Raw genomic sequence first — 19,101 nt, forward strand, 5'->3', positions numbered from 1 at the left:
CACTTCTCCATCTCTCTCTCTCTCTTCCCTTCCTGCAGCCATGGCTCAATTGGAATGAGTTGGCCCCCTGCACTGAGGATGGCTCCATGGCCTCCGCCTCAGGCACTAAGAAGAGCTTGGTTGCTGAGCAATGGAGCAATGCCCCAGATGGGCAGAGCATTTCCCCCTAGTGGGCTTGCCAGGTGTATCCTAGTCAGGGGCGCATGTGGGAATCTGTCTCTGCCTTCCCTTCTCTCATTGAATAAAAAAAGAAAAAGAAGAAAAAAAATTTTTTTATGTATTGATTTTTTGGAGACAAAAACATTGACTTGTTCAATGTATTTATGCATTCATTAATTGATTCTTGGCATATCAGGACAACACTCTAACCAATTAAGCTACCCCGCCAGGGCCATACTGCAGATTCCCATCACTGTAAGCTCCATGGAAGTGGAGAAAGAGGAATGGGGTTTTATAATGCCCAAACCTGAAGTCCTAGATCAACTCTAAATAGAATTAACAATAACAATATCTACCAGATATTATTCAAAGAAGTTTGTGTTTGAATTTCTTGACAATTCTACAAACTCAATGAAAGTGGATTTCCAGATTCTTTCAGTATGAGATAAAGAACTTTTATCTCCCATATGTAAAAGAAGATTTAGACACATTCCCTCAGCCAATGTCTTTCCATTTTTTTCTCACTTCCTTCCCACCCACTTGGACAAACACTAGGAAAAGGGCTGTGAACTGTGTCCTCTTTCTAGACCAGAGTTAGCAATTTTTTGTTTACCAGAGAGCCAGGAGCCACTAGGTCCTTGGCCTGCCCAGTGACTGTCTTTTTTAATTAGGTCAGAAGCAGAACACAACGATGAGGAAATTACCTTCAGCTTAACCTTTAAGGCCCCACTGGCGTCAAGCTATCTATTTTGCGTGGACATTTCTGTTGACATTTCTGACTGCCCTTTTTGCAAATTGAAAAAAAAAGAACTGGAGGTCAAGCAGAAGAAGAATTAGGGAAAAGAAATCAGCCAATGTGAATCAGATAATGTGAAAAGTACTCTGTAAACTAAGAAGTGCTATAGGGACATTGGTTATTACTAAGGAAACACATTTACCCTCACCTCTATAATTATTTAACAGTGATCAGGGAGGAGGGAAGTCTATACTCATCTTTCTTGCTTCTGCAAACCTCTCACTTGCAGGGGCTTGTCAGGCAATAATGTTTATCTAGATTGTAATCAGATGCACTCAATTCACTCATATATAAAACGCCATCTAAAAAAATACAATTTCTTTCAGACTTGCCAAGAACTAGTAAGCTTTAAGTACATGATACATTCTGTGAAGTCAGGAGACTAGAATTCTAATCTTTAACTAGAACTACTGAATTCTAATCTTTAACTTAACTGACCAGCAAGACAAAGAGCAGGATTAAAATAAACTAATGGTAATAATAACAATAATAACAATAGCTATTATTTACAGATAGGCACTGGGCTAAGTGATTTACATTTCATCTTCTTTAAAGCTCAAGTGAGTACATAAAGTAAAAACAATTATCCCCATGGTATACTGTAGATGAAAAAACTGAGGCTCAGGGAAATTAATTTCCCTAGGTCAACAGCTCATGAATAACAGAATGAGATTAAGGAAAGTTTATTGAACCCCAAAGTCTCCTATTTCTATACTTTTACTCCATCCTTTATAATTATATAAGTCTGCAAATATACTTATAATTACAAAATGTTACATTCAAGTCTTTAGCAGAAATTTTGTAAATTTTAAATATTTTTCTATGAATTAGTGACTCTATTTTTCACTATTTCTGCATATGAAACCTTTCTTTAAAAAACTGTTTATATGCACACTTCTGTCTGTGATTGTGTGTCTGAGCTATTAAGAATAATCTATGGATTTTTTTTTCCTTTCTGGTCTCCTTTACTCACATTGTCTACTGATTTGTTTTCCAATTTTGTTCTTTGTTATCTTTCCTTTCTGATCGGTCTCTCTTTTATGTACACAATATTAAGCTAGAGCAAATGCTTATTTATTATGTTCATCTAAATGAGTTTTTGCTTTCTGTCCTTCGTTTTTATATGGTCTTAAAATGACACTAAACTGACTTGCTTTTATATTGTACAAGGCCCCAAGCCTGCCTTTACTGTATGTTTTTGTATCCATGAAGTGTCCTCCTTTTGATTGTAGCCAGTACTGGGCAGGGAAAGTGTCCTTCCTGTCTTTGTCTATCCCACAGGCCTAACCCAAAGCTCCTACTAAAAGAATATAAACAAAATAAACCTGGGCTTGACAGTGTCACCACAGAACTGAATAGGCGGGAAGAGATGTGGGTGAGAACTACAGACCACCTTCTTTAAACAAACTTGATTCTTTCACCACCCTTGGAAGCAAATTGAAGGCAGGCCCGACCAGATACAACTGGGGGCGTGGGGGACACGCAGCTGAAACCAGTTTTACCTTAACGAGTTTGGATCCAGGAGACCTTTCAACCAATCCTTCAAGTAAAGTGTTAGGGGAAGATGGGCGGAGTCACCAATCGATTCTCTGGCCTCGGTTCTATCCTCCCCCATCCCGGTCCCCCTTCATCTCAGGGGCTGTCTGGCGAGGGGTCCTGAGCGGAGCTGGCCAACTGAAGAAAGAGTGCGCGGCGCCCGCCACCTGCTTCGCGGCCTCGCGGACCCCGGAGTAACTACCCCATTGCACACCCCTCCTCTTACCCCAGGTTCGGCTGCGGGCGGCCCACCGCGTCCCTGAATGCCACCCAGCCCCCAAGGCAGACGTTTCCCACATTCTGTCCTCTCCCGGGGCTCTGTCCCAGGTTCCAGCACCTACCTCTACCAGGTGTTTCCCCACTTTCCCCACTCCCGGCGCCCTCACCTACAGTGACCCCCTTCCACGTGGCCACGTGACCTCGCAACCACTTTTATATCTCCCGGTGACCGAACTTCAGCTTCTTTATGTGTGTAAAGTAGGGACAATAATCTCTACCACGTTTACCCAGAACGTGACAAGGAGACCAAGAAAAAAAGATTTATTCTAACATTGATTATTAATCAACATCCTGGTCATTGGTACTACTGTTGTCATTGCCAAGATTGGGGGAAGGCGCGCATTCTCCCGGGTTTGGAAGGGCTGCGACTGCGAGCGCCCGCCTCTGCTTCACCCTGCCCGCCTGCACCTGTTCCGCCGTCCCTTAGAAGCCCCAGCCCGGTGACCATCTCCCGATCCGCGGCGCGCGGCGACATGGCGGGCGACCACCGCCTCCTGTTGGAGAACGCGCAGCAAGTGGTGCTGGTGTGCGCCCGCGGGGAGCGCTTCCTGCTGCGGGACGCGCTGCGCAGCCTGGCGGTGCTGGAGGGCGCCAGCCTGGTGGTGGGCACGTAAGTGGCCGCGGGTTGGCGGGATCCAACCTGGCGCTTTTTCTCTAACTTATGCCCTGGGGACGGAAACCGGGTACAAGTTTTCCCGATCCCAGGGAGACATTGGCAGGGCTGCTTTTTAGGCACCTGTTGCTAATAAGTTTGATTGCTTCAGGTTGTCATTCGGTGGGAAAACGCACTCAAGCTGCATATGGCACCGGGATGCATCAGGATCCCGTCTCTGCTGATAAAATATCATTGTCCAACAATCAGAAGGGGTTGGGGTTCTTTCCAGTGCTTCCCGAAGTGTGAACAGCTGCATCAAATGGCCTGAGACTTTTTTTTTAAGACAGATTTTTAGACCACTCACCTTCCCCCCTTACCACCATCTCCATCTCCAGATCTTTTGAATCAGTACCTCTGTGGGCGGAGTTCTGAGACCTGAATTGTTACAAATACCTCTCCCACCCCCTCCTGTTCACTAAAACTTGAGAACCACAGCAAACCTTTAGATAGTAATGGTTTGGGGTAATAGGAAATTAAGGTTCAGTCACCATAAAACGAGGACATTTTCAGTTACTTTCCTTAAACCTTCTGTGCTTCTTGCTAGAGTGAATAAAAGAGTGGCCAGTTTAGGAGGACAAGTCTGGGCTGGGATGGGGATTGAATGCCAATTTGAACTGGAGAACAACGTGGCAGGATGGTTGCGCAAAAGCAATTAATCTCACTCCTTAGCTGAGGCTGCTTAGGGTTGTGTAAGAGTCTAGCTTTAGGGACTATGTTTATTTTTAATTAACAAAGGGGTAAAAACATTTCTAGTGTTGCTGTCAAAAATGTGATAAAGTCAATTAACATAATCGCACAAAAGTAAGAACCAGGGCTAGTTGCAGGCCATATCTGGAGTCTTGAGGATTCAGGTCCCCACTCTCTTGACCTGTTGTGCACAATCCTTCTTCTCCTGTCACTTTGTCACCAATATGCTCCGTCTTTCATGCTATCTATATTCCAGACAGTAGGAAATGGGAAGAGAAAACAATTCTGTTGGCTAAAACTTAGTCACATGGCCACATCAGGCTGCTGGGAGGCAGGGAAATGCATCTTTGTTCTAGGTGGTCTTGTGTCCAGCTGAATTTTAGGAATCTAGCACTGTGGGAAAATGGGACATTGAAATTAGAGAACAGTTTTCTCTGCTACACATGATTTGACTTTTTTGCCTTATATGTGCCTGGAGTCACTTTTCCAAAGACAATTTCAAAAAGGAAACACAACAAATACCAACTGATACCAAGAAACACTGATAACATTTTAAATCATTAGCCAGATTTCTCACAATATTTCCCCAAAATTCAGTAATCATTTCTTGATTTTTCTCCAGGGATGGGCTTATAAAAGCCATCGGTCCTGCTGATGTTATAAAAAAACAGTTTTCTGGAGACACATTTGAAGAAAGAATTGACTGTTCTGGGAAATGCATCTTGCCGGGTATTAACCTCTTTTCAGTAAAACCCCAAATGCAGTTTTAGTAATGTAAAGAGGAAGAGTACTGTAGCTTGTTTTAAAGAGGATCTCACAATGATGTTAAATTATAATAGCTACAATTTATTGAATTTCTACTATGAAATGTCTAGCTGCTTTACAAACATGTTCTCACATTGAATACTTATAACTGCCCCGTAGGGCAAATATCATTATCAGCATGTTACAGATTAGAACAGAAGTTTAGGGGTGAACTATCTTACTCAATATTGTTAATGGGCAAGTTCTGACTCAAACCCATCCATTCATTCTCTTCCATGGAAGGAAGAGAGACCGGCTGTATTGTGTAGGTTCAAAAACTGTCAGAATTTTATTAATGCAAACAGGGGAAACTACTATCTCTACTACCAGAATACACTTTAAATTAGTAAGAGCATGAAACAAAAGACTCATCTCTAGATGAAAAAAGGAAAAGAAAAAAAAAAACCCTAGCAATTTCAGTAAAGTTCATTTGTATCTTTAGTGATTGACAATAGAATCAGTTTATTCACTGTCATCTCCTACTACATGATCTGCTTTATGGCTTCATGTAATCATCTGAAACAAGTTTCACAAATTTCAAGTTCTATGCAAATGTAGAGGCTAATATTTATATAATACATTTCAACTGTGTACTGCATATATCTGACAGAGCTTCAACTTTCTGGCTCTTGGGAGATAGAAAATAAACCTTATGAGAAAGAGCTGAATATAACAGAAAGTGATATGAATAGGACCTTGTGATTTTACTCCAAATCAGAACCCAATAATCAGCCATTTATTCCATTAGGTATTTTGAATATCCTGAGAAGATACACTTTACTGAATTGCATCTGAGTAAACAGACATTCCAAGTAATTGCGTTATAGTTTTTCTTTAATTAAAATGTATTTATTTCTTGAAGAAAGTTTTATCTTTCTGAGCTCATATTTTTCCTCCTCAGGGGTGAGGGTATTGTATGCTTCTGTTTTCACACCCAGATTATTCACTGGTGATATGGTACTTGGTTTTGCTCAACTAATAGATTTGACATCTTGTTTTAAAAGTCCACTTGGGGAGCATGGGCTTACTGGCCAAAAGGAGCTATATTTTATTTTGTTTTTGTTTTGGGGAGCTATATTTTTTAAGTAAAATTTTCACCATGTTGAGTCACCTTCCTCTATTAGAGCCTTCCAGTCCAACTGTGCAGAGAGGCCTCTTGTTTCCTCTCTGTGGAGGAACCATGCGGACAAGTTCTTCCTCCTCCTGCCCCTCCAAGGTGGCTGACTACCATCGTGCTTTACAAAGACTGGGATGGGATAGCTGGCCTGCCATCTAAGGACTTTCTGATTCTTAACTTTAAAAATGATTTGATTTATTGATTGCAGGTTTGGTGGACGCACACACACATCCAGTATGGGCTGGTGAAAGAGTTCACGAGTTTGCAATGAAGGTAACTGCAATGAATGATGGCAAATCAAAATGAAGCATAAACAAACATAGACAAGTCTTTTTCTAAAGAGTCTGTCGACTGTCGGGCTTTGCAACATATGCCTACATGTCGTCTTAATGGTTATTTTTATTGGCCTGGACTATGGAAAATAAATGATAACAAAACTGACTAGTTTATAACTGTCCCAAATTTTCATACTAAGCACAGGGTTAGCAGTTATTTTAAGCATAATAGTTTTCAAAAAAATTTAGCTGTGGAATCTTCATTTTAACAGAGCTGAGCTGCCTTACTTTGTAATTTCTCCCCTCTTTTTCCTTCCCCCGATTCCATCCCACCACCTCTGGGAGTCTTTTAAAGGCTCCAGGAAACAGTTTGCAAATCACCATTCATTAGGGTCAAACCAGGAAAAATATATTTATTTTTCTTCTCAAATATTTTATTTATTGGTTTTAGGGAGGGAGGGAGAGAGAGAGAGAGAGAGAGAGAGAGAGAGAGAGAATGGTGAGGAGCAGGAGGCATCAACTAATAGTAGTTGCTTCTCATATGTGCTTTGACCAGGCAAGCCCTGGGTCTTGAACTGGCAACCTCAGTGTTCCAGGTGGATGCTTTATCCACTGCACTGCCACAGGTCAGGCTGGAAAAATATATTTCTAATAACAAAAATAAAATAAGTCTCATATTGTTCTCATTTTTTTTCAGAAAAAATTAATTTATTATGAAACAAACTGTAGTCTGTCAGTCATTAATTAGCTGTAGTCAACCCTCACATCACTGGTTGAAGTCATTTTTGCATTGTTTGTTTTTAGTAGATTTTTTTTTTAGAGCAGTTTTAGGTTCACAGAAAAACTGAGAGGATGCTACAAAGACTTCCCACATACTATCGCCCACCCCAGGCTTCCCCAGTTTCCACGTCTCCAGCAGATGGTACATGTGTTACAATGGGCGAAACTACATTCTCATCCAGAGTCCATAGCTTACGTCAGCAGTTTTCAACTGGTGTGCTGCAAGGCTTTTGAAAATATGCAATACCTGACTGTTCATCAGGGGCACTGGCCTCTTTTCCCTTAGATTGTCAAATAAAAAAGTGACAACAGCCAACACAACAATAACCATCTGGTGTGAATGAATCAAATTTATTTTTTTTTCAGCAAAAAAGATATTTTTTGGTGTGAAGAATTTTAGTAATTAGTTTATGTGTGCCCTGAGATGAAAAAGGTTGACAATCGCTGGTTTGCGCTACTTAAAGTTCACTCTTGGTGAACATTCTCTGGGTTTGGACAAATGTATGACGACATGTACCCACCTCTGTAGAATCGTACAGAGCGGTTGCAGGGCCCTAAAACTCTGTGCTCCCCTGTTCATCTCTCTCTTCCCCCAAGCCCTGCAACCACTGATCTTTTTACCGTCTCCAGAGTTTTGTAGCCTTTCCAAATTGGCTTTTATCATTTAGTGATTTGCACTTGAGTTTCTCTATACTTTTTCTTCACATTGTTTCTTAAAGTATGTATCCTAACAGCTAAATTGAACTGTATAAAAAAAAAAGAAAAAATTTCTTCAGATATTGTGTACCTTCCTCAAAAAACTTGACCTGCTTTTTAAGACTTCTTTATTAAATCACAGAATTTCAGAGCCAAAAAGCAACCCTAGAGATTTGCAGTCCAGTTCTCTCATTATATCGATGTGGAAAGTGAGGTCCACAGAGCGAGGTGTGTTGGCTGAGCTCACCAGCTCACCAGGTCAGAACCCAGATAAAAACTGGCGGGGGAGACCCTCCCGGGTGGGTATATTGTGTTGGCACCGTGCTCCTCGCTGGGCAGAGTGACAGGACCCCAGTGGGATTCCCACAAAGGGCCTCTTTATTTACTTGTGCCACAGAGGTTAGGCTCCAAACTCTTGTGGCCAAATACTGAGGAGAGGAAACCCCCTTTGGTCTCTGGTGGAGGTTTGAATGACTGAGGTGGGATTCCTGGGAATAGCCCAAGGTTTTCTTTTCTTATAGGTGCTGGCGGAAACTTTAACTGGTACACAGTTGGGTCTATTGGGTTGTTAAAATATTGAAACGCTTCTGTGCCGAGTGGTAAATTGCCAATGCCCTGAGACCAGAAGGCTCCACCACATCTCACATCTCTGCTATCCCAGTACTTTCCTGGGACAACCCCTGCCCCCACCCCCACTTCTCTGATCCGCTGGCATATTGATTGTAAATCACTTTGAGATTGCCCCTGCAGGAAGGTTCTGTAGACTTTGCCTGCAATCTCCCTGCATTTGTTCGGCTAAGGGTGAGCCGTGTGTTCAGTTGGCAGGAGCCACGTATATGGACATCCACCAGGCTGGAGGAGGGATCAACTTCACCGTGGAGCGCACACGCCAGGCCTCGGAGGAGGAGCTGTTCAGCTCCTTCCAGCAGCGGCTGCAGTGCATGATGAGGGCCGGGACCACGCTGGTGGAGTGCAAGAGCGGCTACGGCCTCAACCTGGAGACCGAGCTCAAGATGCTCCGCGTGATCGAGCGCGCCCGGCGGCAGATGGGCATCGGCATCTCGGCCACTTACTGCGGGGCTCACTCGGTGCCAAAGTAACCTCAGGCGGCGGGGACCAGGGTTTAACCCGGGCCTTGAGGGCCCGCTCTCTCCAGCGGTCGCTCAGCACTTTAGCTCTGGCAGAGAGACCATAGGGGAAGCCTTTGGAAGGGTGTTCTGATTCTAATGGTCCGTCATCTCACGCAAGGTTTTAGAAAGGGGACCCCCATCAGACCCATCACTTTGCTAGTCCCTTAATGATAAGGAAGAGGAAACGCTCAAAGTTCTTTTGGTTAACAGAGAGAAATGTCCCTTGTAGATCCTTTAAAATGACAGATGCTAATCCAGCTTCCCATGACAGCAAATAAGCACTTTAGAGATGAAGACTAATACCATACCGTGTAGGAGACAGGTCCAATCTTGAAGTCAAATGACTCCAAACATTTTTTATTTTTGTTCATGATGCTCGTTGAGCAGAAAACATTTTTGTTTTATTGTTGTAAATTTTTTTTTAGCTTTCCCCTTAATATAAAAAGTTTTTCCTATATGGCTTTACTATAGAGAAAGGCTGTCTCCGTCTACATCTGTATCTATATCTGTATCTGATCTGTCCTGGAATTTCTAGAAGGCCACAGTTCCAGAACTAAAAGATTAAAAAAAAAAAAATCCAGGACTTAAAAATTCACAGGTCTTCTCCACAGTTTTAGTGCAGTTTTAAGATTTGATAACTTAGATACATAAATGCTATAGACTTACATAAATCATTATTTGAAAAACAATTTATATTTAAAAAAATATTTCATCATATGAACTTTAGACAATAAATTGTTAATGGTGATTTTGTGCATAGCATCTTCAGAGGAGCTAAAAATTTTTAACATTACCATAATATTTACTATTTATAAAACAAATTAAATAGAAAAAAACACATATACCTAATATTTCCAGTGATGTTTGCTGTATGTTTTTAGCACTTATACTTCTGAAATTATTAAAGCTTGAAACTGCTGTAAGACTTTGGAGACAGCCTGTCTAGAGAAAGCATTTTTTTCAGATGGAGCCTGAGGTGTGCAATGCCTGGGTGTTTCAGGAGGCAGGGCCGTGTGACATGGTGGTCAGGTCTCAGGCTTCGGAGTGATAGCAGACCTGGGTTTGAATCCAGCTGAGCTCCTTCCTGCCAACGCTAAGGGCACCTCTTAACATCTTTGAAAGTGAATTATTCATCTGTAAAACAGCTAAGTAACAGCCTATTCTATGCAGTTGTCTTGAGAATGATATGTAAGTGCCTGTCTCGTCAGGGTCCACGTCTATCTACTGACCCAAAGGGTTTTTACTGAATGAGAGGCTTCTATATGCCAAACACAGGGCTCAAGTTTTGTAGGAATTTTCTTCATCTACCAATGAGGCTCTGCAGGCTGCATCTTGATCTCCAGTGATAAAGCCCGAGGCTCCGAGTATGCCAAATGATACCAAATAACATGTCTAAAAAGTTATGCAGCCAGCAAGTGGTAGAGCTCTGTGTATATTTGACTTCAAAAGCCCAGCCCTCCCTAATATATAACTACCCCAGAATCTTAGTGAAAATTTCAGGGCCTTCTACTGTGCTCTTCTCCCCTGTCCCCAAGTGGTGAGACAGGAAGCCTTAGGCAGATGCTTCTAGAACCAGTGTGGAGAAGAAAAAGACAGGGTGGTAGCTGGTGCCCAGGTACGCGGCCTGCAACGGGGTTGCCGGGGAAGCTTCCAGGATGCTCTCCAGGTGTCCCGGACAAGCAGGTTCACTTTCCCCAGCCTGATGGCCTTGCTGGCGTTCCCAGAGGCAAGGTTGGTGTGCCAGACGGAGGAGCTCATTTGAGCCTCTGTGTATAGGGCCAGTGCGGACAGAAGCCCAGTCAGTACCTCCGCTGTGTCAGCCTGTCACCGCTGTTAAGAATCCTCAGTTACAGCTTTGATTCTTTCTGTACTTCTTTCTCTGAGACTTGAAGTCATTTACCTACAGTTTCTCAGGTTCTCCAACTATAAAAACAAACAAACAAAATATCTTCTCTCTAGTTTTTTAAAGAATATTTTTGCCCATGGAAATCTTTTTTCCTTCTCTTAGAGGAAAAACTGCCACAGAAGCTGCTGATGACATCATCAACAACCACCTCCCAAAGTTGAAGGAGCTTGGCAGAGACGGGCAGATTCACGTTGACAATATAGATGTGTTCTGTGAGAAGGGTGTCTTTGATCTTGATTCTACCAGAAGGATTCTTCAAGGTGGAAAAGATATAGGGTTACAGCTGAACTTCCATGGGGATGAGCTCCACCCAATGAAGGCTGCGGAGGTACGGCTGACCTTTTCCTTTGTCCACACTCACGCTATGGAAAACTGACCTCGTTTGTTCAAAGACAGGAGCAGCCTTCTGAAAAGCAGGGCTTGGGGAACTTTGTTTGGACACTGTGCACATTGGTCTGATTGAGCCTTGGAATCCCTGACCTCTATTATAAATTTACTTTTTTGCTAGTTATTTACTTTTATTATCACCTGCTGGAGGTGTTAGTAGAAAAAGAAATACCTTTGTGATCTTTACTATATTCACAACTATTTTGGTTGGTACAGAAAGCCATACTGCTACTGACTGATGTCACCTGCAGCTCCTAGGGTCTTCCTGGGCATCATCCAGATGAATTTTAGTGACGCATACCATTAATAAGCATGACATGATTTTCAAATCTGTATGTCTTGCCCAGATTTGTATATTCATATTTTCAACAAATATCTGAGTGTCTAAGGTGTGTCAGGCACTGTTGAATTCATCAGTGAGTAAGACAGCTCTTGAATGGGGGTCAGGAGCTAAATGAACAGTTGCCTTTGTGACGTAAGTACAGATGTAGCTACCCCTCACGGGTCTTAACCACAACAGGTCCTACCTGAGCTCTTAATATCACTTCCAAATCTTGCCCTGTGTTTCCTGTCCCAGTGAATGACCCCGTTACTTATCTGTTGCCTAAGTCAAAAACCGATGTCAGTTGGCTCCACCCTCCCCTTCACCTACCACATTTCAACCAACCAGCAAGTCCTGCCAGTGTTCCCCCTGAATGTCTCTAGATTCACCTCTCTTCACCCCTCTGCCTAGGTCCAACCACCACCACACTCTCCCTGGATTCCTGTTACAGCTGTTCTTATCTTCTAACTCAGGGGTCGGGAAACTTTTTGGCTGAGAGAGCCATGAACGCCACATATTTTAAAATGTAATTCCATGAGAGCCATACAATGACCTGTGTACATTACACATTATCCAATAAAAATTTGGTGTTGTCCCAGAGGACAGCTGTGATTGGCTCCAGCCACCCACAACCATGAACATGAGCAGTAGGAAATGAATGGATTGTAGTACATGAGAATGTTTTATATTTTTAACATTATTATTATTTTTATTAAAGATTTGTCTGCGAGCCAGATGCAGCCATCAAAAGAGCCACATCTGGCTCGCGAGCCATAGGTTCCTGACCACTGTTCTAGCTTGTCTCCACTTTAGTCTGTTTCTTTAATCCATCCCCTAGTGCATCTATCCTTCCTCTCCATTGCTTAAAACCACCTAAAGCAGCGGTTCTCAACCTGTGGGTCGCGACCCGGCGGGGGTTGAACAACCAAAACACAAGGGTCGCCTAATAAAATATGGATTTAGGCGACCCCTGTGTTTTGGTCGTTCGACCCGCGACCCACAGGTTGAGAACTGCTGACCTAAAGGCTTACCTTTGCTTATAGGGGAATTCCAAACTCCCTGCATGTAGACTTGCCAGGATCCAGCCCTTCCCTTGTTTACCTCTCTATCTTCCTCTCTCCCCTCCCCCTTTCCACTTCCTTTACCCTGTCTGCCATGAGCCAGCCACAAGAAACTACTTTTGGTACACCAAATACCCCGTGCCTCTGCACATATTGTTTCTCTACTCTGAACTCCCCCTTGTGGCGCTAATTCAAACTCCCTTCCATGTTTCACCTTAGCCACAGCTTCTCTGGCGGTCCTTCCCAAACCTCCCCAACAGTGGGTTATTGCTCTTCCCTGCACCTGTCCCACTGTGTTAAATTTGCCTCTGCAGTCCCTACTGGACTGCAAACACTGAGGACTGAACCCATGCCTTACACAGCCTGCTCCCTGGAGGTTAGCACAGTGCCTGGCGTGCCGATGACCTTTACTAAGTAAATAGCTATTGAATATTTGTTAAATGAATGTGAAATGGGTGGTCAACAAAATACTTTTGGTTGTAGAGAGTGACTGGTGAATTATATCAATAGAGGTCAATACCCAGGATAAGCAAATTACATTTGGAAAAATGAGAATGATTCCAAGGTCAGAAAGAGACTCCCCTGAGGGGACATAGTCTGCCCTGTGATCCAAAATGCTCTTAGACCGAGTCAGCTTCTGACAAGGGGCCAGCTCGTCCCTGCCCTGGTGTGGGGAAACTGCAGCCTCCCTGGGCTGCAGTGTAGCGTCAGATATTACAATCTACTCTCCTTTCCTTGGGATATGATTTCTTAACATACCACTTTTCATTCTGGGGCCGAGTGTGAGTGTGTGTAAAATTATCAAGATGAGAAGAAATCCACTTCATTGTGTGGTTCCATGATCATCACAGCATTGCCTCTTCTTGGTTTTCTAACTTTTTTTTTTAATTATAAGAGAGAGGAAGCAAGATAGACTCCTGCATGCACCCTGACTGGGATCCACCTGGCAACCCCCATCTGGAGCTGATGTTCTGCCCATCTGGGGCATGCTTGCAACTAAGTTATTTTAAGCACCTGAGGCAGTGGCTCCACGAAGCCATCCTTAGCGTCTGGGGCCAATGTACTTGAACCAAATGAGCCATGGCTACTGGAGAAGAAAAAGAGAGAGAGAGAGAGAGAGAGAGAGAGAGAGAGAGAGAGAAGGGGGAAGGGGAAGGGGAGAGAAGCAGATGGTTGCTTCTCCTGTATGTACTGACCAGGAATCAAACCTGGGACATCCACATGCCATGTCAGTGCTCTACCACTGAGCCAACTGGCCAAAACCTAGCCCAAACTTTTCATCTGGAGAGAAATCGAGCACAAGTAGCATTCTCAAATTATATATATATATATATAAAATTTCACATTTTTAAAGTTTGTTTTCTTAACTGATCTGTTTTCACTGAGCAGTGGCATTTCAACATACCCTTTTATTGTGATTTATGATGCTATAATAGATTTTATTACTAATATTACTCAACATCTTATTCTAATTCATAAGATTCATAAAATTTCCTTTTTTAGCAAAATGTCTGAAGAATGTCAGTAAGCATTTGTGTCTTAGAATAGTTTTTGAAGTAGTGCAATAGCTAATTTTCAAATGAATGTTCATCATAAACCCTTTATCCATTTTGGGGTTTGTGCTTGCAGGAGGTAGTGGGGCAAGAAATCTTAATAATAGAGTGCTGTTTATTTTTGCAAGACAAACTGTATTTTTTTTTGGCACTTTATTGATTTATTGCTGCTGTTGGTTAAGTCCTCTTGTCTCTGCTCATTCTGCTTAGCTTGGAGCTGAACTGGGAGCCAGGGCAATCAGTCACCTGGAAGAAGTGAGCGATGAGGGCATTGCTGCCATGGCAACAGCCAGGTGCTCGGCTGTCCTTCTGCCCACCACTGCCTACATGCTAAGGTGAGGCCGTCCTCACCCTCACACAAGGGCTGTAAGCACAAGCTGTGAGGACACAGACTTCCAAGATGCTTAGCTATTATTTCATTGCCCTGACAAATCCCTTAGAGATGCAAATCAAGAAAACTTAGCTCGTGGAAGATGCTAATTCTGGAATGATGTTCAGAAATGGGCTACCCCAAAGAAGGAGTGCAGAACTAAATTGACTTTCAGTGGTGGGATTATTGGGAAGGGTGGCTCTTTGTTTTTCCTTTTTACTAGTTTTTGGATTTCCTAAAGAAAAATGCCTTTATAATTTGAAAAAAAAAATGAAGTAAGCTTTATACTTTAAAAAACATGCATACTATATTAAGTATGTTAAATAGTACTCAGAATTTGCATGAGCTGTTTTCTGATATGTGCATGGATGCTGTAATTGGGAACCAGAATCCTCATAAATCCAGGGGGTGACAGGAGAGAGGAGCATGTATTTTGTGGAAACTCCCTAGGAATTTTCTGTATGCCCTCTGTGGATTGAATACATTTAGTCCATCTTGTATAATTGCCATTTCTCTAATTCTACCAGTTCTGAAACCTGAGGTCTTCTGATTCTTTCCATTGTACCCCTTCCATGACAGCCACCAAGTTTGTGGTCAGGGAGGCCAGCATTTGAGAGGCACTTTATTCTGTTAGGACCAGGTACTTTCTGTGGGGTCGGTGTACGTGATTTTCAAGGAGGTGATTCTGCAGGGAGATTTTGCCCTTTAGGAGACATCTGTCAATGTCTGGAGACATTTTTTTTCTTTGTCACAACTAAGTGTTGCTACTGACATCTAGCGGATAGAAGCCAGGGATGCTACTGAACATCCTACAGTGCACTGAACCACCCTCACAACAAAGAATTAGCCATCCCGAGAAATGATTTGTGCCAAGGTTGAAAAACTCTGCTTTAAAGATAGAAAAATAAGGCTTTGCATAACTGTTACAAGGGAGAATTATTTCAGTGCTTTCCTGATACTTATTAGGATTCTATACACATACATTAATGTAGACTACAAGCAAGAAATATCAGTCAAAAACTAATCACTTGGCCCTGGCCGGTTGGCTCAGTGGTAGAGCGTCGGCCTGGCGTGCGGAAGTCCCGGGTTCGATTCCCGGCCAGGGCACACAGGAGAAGCGCCCATCTGCTTCTCCACCCCTCCCCCTCTCCTTCCTCTCTATCTCTCTCTTCCCCTCCCGCAGCCAAGGCTCCATTGGAGCAAAGATGGCCCGGGCACTGGGGATGGCTCCTTGGCCTCTGCCCCAGGCGCTAGAGTGGCTCTGGTCGCGACAGAGCGACGCCCCGGAGGGGCAGAGCATCACCCCCTGGTGGGCAGAGCGTCGCCCCCTGGTGGGCGTGCCAGGTGATCCCAGTCGGGCGCATGCGGGAGTCTGTCTCTCCCCGTTTTCAGCTTCGGAAAAAAAACAAAAACAAAAACAAAAACAAAAACAAAACCTAATCACTTAACCTCTAGTTTTTGTTTCTTCCAGAAGACAAAGGGGTTGGATAGCTTAAATCTTCTTCCATTCTGAACATCTATACTGCAAAAGCTCCAATTTTGGACACTGACATCTTTTTTCCCCCTTCATTAGACTGAAGCAACCTCGAGCCAGGAAGATGTTAGATGAAGGAGTAATAGTTGCTTTGGGTAGTGACTTCAACCCGAATGCCTATTGCTTTTCAATGGTAATTATTTTTAATATGTCTTTCTAAGCAGAGTATCAAACTTCTACCAAGCATATATATAATTTAAAAATATTTCTGTTAAAATGGATCTAACATTAAAAAAAATCTTCTGTAAAACAAGAAAAAAAAAGACTTAGATGGTAGGGTAATTGGATTTTTTTGCACACACAAATGCCTCCAAGCACAAAGAAGGGAGAAAGGGTCCTATTTGTATTATTTTCTGATTTAGCCTTGGGCATTGTGGTTTACAGAAACTCATTGCCCTTCTTGGAGAATAGGATAAGCTCAAAGAAGTTTTAGTAAGTAGGCGTGGAGGGCAGCTTCATTTTTTATACAATAAGTGATCTTGAAAAGTTGTAAATAAATATTAAATACACATAGGGTAATCTCTATAATAAAGGAATCTTTTCTAAAGCATAGGGACCTTTATGTGTAAGTTTTAATTTTCCCATAGCAATTTAGCCATCTCCACCAGTCGCCGCTTTGTTAGTTTCCTCCCTCACTTTTCTTTTCCCGCCTCAGCCTATGGTCATGCATCTGGCCTGTGTCAACATGAGAATGTCCATGCCAGAGGCCTTGGCCGCTGCCACCATCAATGCAGCTTATGCCCTGGGGAAATCTCACATGCATGGGTCTTTGGAAGTTGGCAAACAGGGAGATCTCATTATCATCAATTCATCCAGGTGAGTGTTCTTTTAACTAAGCTATTTTATGCCCATTGTATTATCCAGACCTCCTTCTCCACTAATTATTAGTGTTAGGCTCTTTGCAAGCTCAGAAGTTACCCGGTCCCCTCTCTCCACCTTTCTATAACAAAGTCTCCCTGCAGGTCCTAAACAATAGGGAAGACTAAGTCTTCCAGTCTCTCCATCCATCTTAACCTCTCTCATAGATCTCCAGGCTTCTGCTCTGTCTGCATGGACGTTGGACTTGCTGTGCCTTCTGGCATGTGTTTTTGTCTTCCTGCTTGGCTTCTGACCTTCTTTTGCTTACTCTGGGCCACCCATGTCCCAACTTCAGCTTGTCACCTGGTTCTGATTCATTACCGTCCTAACTTCTTATTCCTACTGGATCCCCAAATCCTTGCTTTAGTTTTCCTGCCCTGATTTCTTATTACTCACCCACAGTTGGCTGCCATCTGGGTCTCCAAAGGGGTAGTTTGAGTCTTACTGTTCTAAATCTTCCATTGCTGACTCTAATGAGGCTGTTTCAGCTCTTGGACCTCATGTTCAACGGAAGAGAGTGGCTCTATCGTTCCACTCTCGGTAGTTATAAACCACTCTGCTGAAAATAATGCTAATGTTACCATTTGTGCATTACTTACTTGAATCAAATATTTTAAGATCAAATACTTAAATTATTTTTAAACACTACTTGACCTATCATAGGCTAGTTAGTAATATGCCATTTAAAAAAAAAAAAAAGCCCAAATGTTAATGACTAGGTATAAAGAATTTTTTAAAGAATGTATTTTTAAATTAGCATTCAAGGACAGTGATAATTTTGACTTGTATGTAATGAAGTAATGTTTGATTTCTTCCTAGATGGGAGCATTTGATTTACCAGTTTGGAGGCCATCATGAATTAATTGAGTATGTTATAGCTAAAGGAAAAGTCACCTATAAAAAATGACAGATTAAAGGAAAGAGAAAACTGTTCAATTGCATAAAATACATCAACACGATTATATTAAAAAGTAAGATACCCTAGTAGGTTACCAAAATGATGTCACATCAACCTAAATGTATTTCAGGGTTTTATTAATCCACTCATAAAACCCAAGGGATTAATTTCTTTTAATTTAATATGCACCCAGACATAGAAGCAGGTAAATCAATTTAATGATAATCTTAAAACATTAAATTACTTCACAAAGGTATGTCATAAATATTCTGAAGATTAATATGACTTATCATAAGAATGCATTTGTGGGAAAAAGCAGATTGACAATTATGTAGACATGGCTCGAAATTCCCATTTTGTTTCTGCTATTCAAATTTCAGTTTTTCAACAATATTAAGTGAAAATTGGGGGATGAAAGGACATCCAAGTAATCTGCCCCAGAGTAAGCTAAAATGTAGCCTTCTGTAATAAGACACAGTTTTTCCTTTGCCTGCTCAGCTTGTCTTCCTAGATGCCCTCTGGATGCATCAGTATCCCTGGAGGGAGAGTGGTCTTCCATTTCTGATTTCTTTTCAACCCTAGCTCAAAACAGACTTCACAGCACAATTCCAGACCCATCATTTTATATACGGGTGCTGGGGACTTGCTGGAATGAATGCATATTGACCAAATCCAAGAATGTCATTTTAAAAGTGGTTTTTAACTTTTTGATTCTTCACATTACAAATGTATAGAAAACAATTCATAACTCTTAATAAATATGTGCTGCCGCTGTTGTTGTTGTCTAGCATGGGGGCTGGGGCTCTATCACTCATATGCTTGGTGAAGGAGTTTTGAGGGGGTGTGGGATCACCTAGTCAACAGTGGGAATTTGGGACCTATGAGATAGTTATGAAGGCCCACACTAAATGTTAGGTCATGCTGAAACCCACACCATGCAGAAGTTTATCTTTATACTTCCAGAATATAAAGGCAAAGAGCACCCTATTTTTCTCAGCACAAATAGCATTCATGTCTTCTTTGTAGGAGAGCAGAAGAGGATACCCTCTGGGAACTGCCTTAGTCCTCCCAGGCCAGCCTTTGTAAGCCCTTGCAGCTCAAGGGAGCTTGCTAGAAACGCAGAGCATTGGTCCCACCCCAGCCCTGCTGAATCAGAGTCTACGTCTTAAGAAGCTCCCAGAGGATTCACGAGCCCATTAACTTCTGAGCAGTCTTGGAGCCTAAGGCCCTAGTCAAACCAACTTTCACCCTGTTCTTCAAAAAACGGGGTCTGATTTGCTGTTCTAGGCCTCACAGCA

General features: G+C 42.4%; 2 protein-coding genes across 6 annotated transcripts in view; one reads left to right on the forward strand and one right to left on the reverse strand.

Annotated features, from left to right (window-relative positions):
* The window catches only part of CCDC38 (coiled-coil domain containing 38), a 45,180-nt gene extending 41,413 nt beyond the window's left edge, over positions 1-3,767 (reverse strand). The window contains exon 1 of one of the 5 annotated variants that reach the window (XM_066261952.1): positions 3,730-3,767. The gene's annotated coding sequence lies outside the window, so the exon portion shown is untranslated. Of the gene's footprint in view, positions 1-2,457; positions 2,554-2,717; positions 2,782-2,832; positions 2,896-3,178; positions 3,293-3,729 lie in introns of those variants that run through there. The other 4 variants (XM_066261933.1, XM_066261915.1, XM_066261924.1 and 1 more) reach the window with 4 other exon arrangements.
* AMDHD1 (amidohydrolase domain containing 1) lies at positions 3,244-18,576 on the forward strand. The gene is made up of 9 exons (XM_066261965.1): positions 3,244-3,380; positions 4,735-4,841; positions 6,242-6,306; positions 8,603-8,880; positions 10,923-11,148; positions 14,354-14,478; positions 16,087-16,180; positions 16,703-16,863; positions 17,725-18,576. Exons 1-9 carry the CDS (start codon positions 3,244-3,246, stop codon positions 17,810-17,812), a joined length of 1,281 nt encoding a protein of 426 aa, XP_066118062.1. The 3' UTR covers positions 17,813-18,576.
* Positions 18,577-19,101: the final 525 nt, after the last annotated feature.

The sequence above is a fragment of the Saccopteryx bilineata genome, chromosome 1 (genome assembly GCF_036850765.1).
Source record: "Saccopteryx bilineata isolate mSacBil1 chromosome 1, mSacBil1_pri_phased_curated, whole genome shotgun sequence".
NCBI classification, from domain to species: Eukaryota; Metazoa; Chordata; class Mammalia; order Chiroptera; family Emballonuridae; genus Saccopteryx; species Saccopteryx bilineata.

Bases quoted from the DNA above. Each gene is read 5' to 3' on its own strand.
- AMDHD1 (XM_066261965.1), top strand. From the start codon at position 3,244: ATGGCGGGCGACCACCGCCTCCTGTTGGAGAACGCGCAGCAAGTGGTG. The intron at 8,881-10,922 runs GTAACCTCAGGC...TCCTTCTCTTAG, and splicing joins GGGGCTCACTCGGTGCCAAA to AGGAAAAACTGCCACAGAAG. The intron at 16,864-17,724 runs GTGAGTGTTCTT...ATTTCTTCCTAG, and splicing joins ATTATCATCAATTCATCCAG to ATGGGAGCATTTGATTTACC.